The following is a 5,157-nucleotide window of genomic DNA, read 5'->3' as shown; positions in this document are numbered from 1 at the left end:
GCCGCCCGGCCCCGGCGGAGACACCTCGCTCCTGGCCAGGCTGTTCGAGCACCCGCTTTACCGGGTGGCGGTTCCGCCGCTCACGGAGGACGACGTCCTGTTCAATGTGAACAGCGACAGCAGGCTCAGCCCCAAAGCGGTGGAAAGCCCGGACTGGTGAGTGGGGCCTGGCAGGTGCCCACCACCAGCACGAGAGCCGTGAGCCCAAGGCACGGCGGAGAGAGGTTCAGGGGCCCCGAGAGGCCGCCCCCCAGGGAAGAGGCCAGGCAGGGAGTGTGGTGTGGGAGGAGGCAGCCGCCCAGCTCAGGGCACTGCCTTTGTCTCCAGAATAACCTTCTCCTTGGGAGGGGCTGCCGGGTGGTGGGAGCTGTGCCCCTGTGGCTGCTAGTGAGGAAGCCAGACCTTGCGCCCTTTAGAAGCGAGTCCTGGCCATCAGCTTGGGAAATGGGGGTCAGGCAATGAATGAATGGGTTGGTGAGGGAAGGAGAATGGCCTTTCCCAGGGAAGGGGCCAGGCTGCCGCTGGGCTTTCAGACACTTGGCGAGGGTGCTCTGGGTGGGCACCTTGGAGAAGGTCTGGATGTGCCTATTGAGTCTTTTAAACCCAGTGGCTGGGGCAGAATGATCAGAGGGGTTTGCTGGCAGCCATGAGGTGCAACAAAGGGGCCCACCCAACAAGGGCGGGGGTGTGCTGGCTGCAAAGAGAGGATGGCTCGATAAAGGGCGAGAAGCCACGCAGGGAACATCTCTTTAAACTGTCCTGGCTGAGTCCTTTCCCCACCCCCCAGCCCTTCCCTCCGCCACACAGATCAAAACAAGCAGATGCTACAACCCGAGGCAGTGGAACATTAACCACGGCAAGGCCGGATAAGTAACTCCCTGCAGAAGGTTACCCCAGCGGCAGAGGGGAGACCAGCCCCCCAAAAGATCTCACTGCAAATCCCTTCTCCCCTGAAGTGTGACCAGGCCCAGTGCCTTCTGTCTGAACACACTGGCTGTTTGGAAGCCTCTGAGCCCTGCCTGCTGGTCAGGTTCAAGGAAATGCTTGGAAATTTGAGAACCAGAGCAGCGGCCTGGGCTGTGGCTCTCGGCAGGGCAGGGAGAGACGGCCACCCAGAGCAGTGAGTGGCCAGGAAGTGGATCCTAGCCCCCCTCCCACATCCACCAAAGGACAGAGCTTGGGCAGAAACCTTCTCCGCTTTAGGTGAATTCGAGCTAGGACAAGTTCCACATTTCCCTCCAGCCCAGCAGGCAGACGGAGGGTCTGTCCTTCCTCCAGTACCGTCCCTTGACCCCAGAGATGTGAGGACAGGCTGCGTGGGCGGCGGGTCATCCATGGGAGCCTGGGCTGGAGAGAGTGCTGCCTCTTTCCTCTCTCCCCACCCAAACTCCTCTCATTAAAATCAAATTTAGCCTCTTGCATCATTCTGCCCCTGGTTGTTGGAACAAAAGCAGAGAGCCGGGGAAGGTTCCTGACAGACTGGGCGTGTCTGTGATTTTCATGCAGTCTTCGGTCAATGGTAGGTTCTCCCCTCTACTCCAAGGGAGAGCCAGCAGCCCCTGGTACCCCCAGCTGACATCATGGTGGGGCCATTTCGGTGACCCCAGGACAGACGTGGCGGGGACGGCAGGGCAGTGCTGACGTCCTGGGATTAGTCTTGCTGTAGTTATAGCTGTCTGTGGCATCTCCAGAGGGTGAATAAGAATTACAGGCCTTTCACCGTGTTATTAGCTGGCAGCAGAGCAGCCACAGAAGAAAGTGCAGACATTGCAGGGCCCTCTTTAAGCAGAGGCACCTTCCACAACATCTGCACTGACTTGAACCCAGAGTTAAAAACATTGGCGTCGGTGGCCTCTCCCCCGTCAGCCGGCTCACGGGCCTATTCCTTCTGTGCTGATGTTCATCCCCGCTGCTCCCTGCAGGCCGCATGTGGGTGCTGAAGGTGCAGAATTCCTCTCCACCGGGGAGGCAGCCGCGGACTCCTATCCCAACTGGCTCAAGTTCCACATTGGCATCAACCGGTACGAGCTGTACTCCAGACACAACCCAGCCATCGAGGCCCTGCTGCACGACCTCAGCTCCCAGAGGATCACCAGCGTGGGTAGGTGTCCTTGGGCGCACTTGAGGGCCATCTGTGTGCCGGCTGGGGCTGGCGTCAGGGCTGCCGGGGCAGGCTGTGCGTTAGAGAGGTCTGGGAGGCCGTTGTTCGTTGTTCGTTACCGCAGCATTAACCTCCTGCAGCGATCTGCACGGGAAGAGCGGAGGGACAGAAGGCTCACGTCTCGTGTGCTCTCACACCGGATGTGCCCCTGATCTGCTGCACGATGAGCTGGGAGATGCCTGGACAGCCTGTCCGCTGTGCTCTGCCTCCTCACCTGGGTGGTCCTTGGGGTGCCAACTGAACGACAGCGTCTTTCCCTCCTGGGGTAGAAGACTAGAGGGGCATCCTCGGCGGCGGTGACCCCTCCACCGAGATCGTGTGCGTGGGACTCTCCTGCTTTTCTGCACATGACCCTGGCTGGGTGGGGAGATAGCCTTGAGCCTGCTTCTTGTGGTTTTGAAGCTGTCCTTCGTCAGAGCTCAGCAAGGCGCTGTGCGGTTTCATACTGAGGAGATGTAGGCCTGGGCCTCCCGGATGGAGGAGTTTGAAGGCAATGTCTCCAGGTAGTTTGGGATCTGCTGAATTGGACAAAAAAGGGCATCGGGTTGCTGATTTCAGGAAAATGTACCACTGCAGCTTCTGAGCGTGGAGGGTTGGTGCCGTTGTTCTCAGCTTGTAGGCAATTGTTTGTGAAGCTCCCGTTTGTCACCAGGGCTTGGAGAGGCAGTGAGGGCAGGGCTGAGGCCCTTTGGTGGGAGCGGCTGCTCCCTGGGGATTGCAGGGAGTGGGCCTGGGTGCACACAGTGGGCAGGTGCAGAGGCTGGGAGAGCCTGAAGGCAGGGCTTTCTTTGCGCTGTGTGATGAGGCCAGCCGTCCCCGCATTAGCTGCGTGTGTGTCTCAGAAGCAGCCCTGGGGCTGAAAGGGTCCTGGCAGCCTGGAATTCTGTCCAGTTGCTGACACAGGACTTAGGTGTCACCTTTCAGGCTGGCAGGTGGGTTTTCCAGAGCCCTGCAGGGCTGTTCCTGACTGTCTCTGCCCGGTGCCGAGTTGTTTGCTGGGCATTCACTTGGTCATGGGAAGAGAACTTGCAGCTTTCTCCCCACTCCGTGATCAGCTCACCTCATAAGAGAGATCAGCTGGACAAGCTGGGGGTCCTCTTCCCTCCATGCCTGGGAGGAATCTGAACACCTCCCCCTCCCTCGAGGCCCCCCTCCTTGAAAACTCTGCCTTTCTCCTGCCCTGCAGGGGTCTGAGGGCTTCGAGCTGCGCTGGGGAGCAGTCCTGCAGACAGCCACAGCCGGAACGTCCCTTCTGCCCCCGAAAGTGAGCGTGGCCATTAAGGAACTATCCGATGCATTGATCAATGTGTGGGTCCATCCAGCAGATTTTACCGGCACCTCCTGCATGTCAGGCCCCGTTTCTGGGTGGTGGGGAGTTGAGGATGAGTTCAGCCTCAAGGAGATCCGCTGCCTCTGTGGACCGGACGGCCCCCGGAAGAGACGCACACGCAGTGCCCGGTCCTGAGAAGGAACGAGCACTTCAGAGCCACGCACGCCAGGCAGGGCGTGTGGAGAGGCGGGGGCTCCACTGGGAGGGGCTGAGGACCTTCCACAGGGTCCGTGGGGCGGCTCACCTTCCAGGTGGAGTCCGTCGTGGCAGGAAGAGGAATGCGAGAGCATTGCACACCAGCCAGGGCGTTCGGGAGGCGCAGCACTCACGTTGCCTTCCATGCCGCTGTCCATGTGAGCTTCTCTCCAGCTCATTTTCCCCGTCCGTCCAGCGGGGTCTCTCCACGTAGGATCGATGCAAGGATAGGATGAGATGGTGCATGTGAGCAAGCTTGTAAAATATTAACTAGTACTTCGTGCGTGGCCTTCCACAACAGCCCCCTCGTGTGCACAGGCAGGGTCTGGGCAGAGGGAGCGCTTGGTGGATTCCAAAGGCCACTACGCCCTTGGCGGGCACTGCAGCTCGCCGCATCCCTCAGGGACCAGTCAGCTTTCCAACACCAACACTGCAGAGGTGCGGGAGTTCTGTGCCCAGGAGCTCCTAGAGCGGCTTCAGGGAGAGTGCGGGGCCTCTGGGACCTGGGGCAGCTTTGCCCACCTTAGGAGCCCTTCGTCCATCTGGACAGGCTAGCCCTGGGTCACTGCCACCCCCTTTGGTCTAGCTGCCCCAGGGCAGTGGTGCCCAGGCTGCCTGACATTGCGGTAGTGTGGACAAAGCCTTTGCCAGGGAATCCCTGGCCCAGGGTTCTGGTGTGGCCTCCGCCTGGGTGTGCCCTGGTAAGTCCTGTGCCTACTGAAGGGCTGCCCGAGCTGATCTCGCTCGCCCGCCTCCTAGACCACGTTGGCCACACTGGTTCTAATCCTGTCTTCTTGGGTGGGGGCCCATCTGAGGACTGGCTTGGTGCTGACAGTCATTCTGCAGGGCCTGCAAGGAGGGCGAGTGGACACAGCCCCGTCACCCAGGCGGGACAGCAGGCTCTGGCCCAGGAGATCTGGGGGTGAATCCTGGCTCTGCCGGCCACTAGCCAGAGCGGAACTGGGCAAATGGATTAACCCCTCCAGCACCTGGCTTCTCGCTGAGAACATAGAGACAGTTATAATCCGGACCCCGTAACCTCTGACTTACAAATCTGAATGCCAAACAAAACCCATTCATTAGCAAAACCTGACTCAAGCTGAACGGATTTGGGGGCAGAACGCCGAGGCTAGTTAAAAATCCTTATTTTTCTCTCTTACAGTGAATATTCACGTGTTCCTCTGAGGAACACGAGTGTGTTTGATTGTGGGGTTCTGCCCCAGAGCCGTGTGGGCATGCCACGAGCGGCAGCCACGTACCACCTGTGCTTTCGTCATCGAAATACTCGCAGTCCCCAAATACTTCTGCCCCCAAAGATGTTGAAGGAGAGCCCAGACCTGTGGTGCCGGCTTCACGAGGTTGTTCAGGCTTAAATGTGCAAATACGAGTAAAGACATGAGAGCAGAGCCTGACAGCTCACCTGCTGGGTGGGGTCTCTGTGTGGCAGCAGCATTTCGGGGCAGCTCACCTG

The 5,157-nt window shown here is 59.5% G+C and overlaps 1 protein-coding gene across 1 annotated transcript in view; it reads left to right on the top strand.

Annotated features, from left to right (window-relative positions):
* Positions 1 to 5,157, top strand: part of FAM20C (family with sequence similarity 20, member C) — an 83,301-nt gene that overhangs the window by 16,192 nt on the left and 61,952 nt on the right. The window contains exons 4-5 of the mRNA XM_011977584.1: positions 1 to 156; positions 1,923 to 2,101. Coding sequence (XP_011832974.1) covers positions 1 to 156; positions 1,923 to 2,101 — 335 coding nt within the window. The remainder of the gene's footprint in view (positions 157 to 1,922; positions 2,102 to 5,157) is intronic.

This window comes from Mandrillus leucophaeus, unplaced genomic scaffold (genome assembly GCF_000951045.1).
Source record: "Mandrillus leucophaeus isolate KB7577 unplaced genomic scaffold, Mleu.le_1.0 Scaffold180, whole genome shotgun sequence".
In the NCBI taxonomy this organism is placed as follows: Eukaryota; Metazoa; Chordata; class Mammalia; order Primates; family Cercopithecidae; genus Mandrillus; species Mandrillus leucophaeus.
Note: the sequence above shows the minus strand (reverse complement) of the source record. Positions and strands in the feature narration are given on the sequence as shown.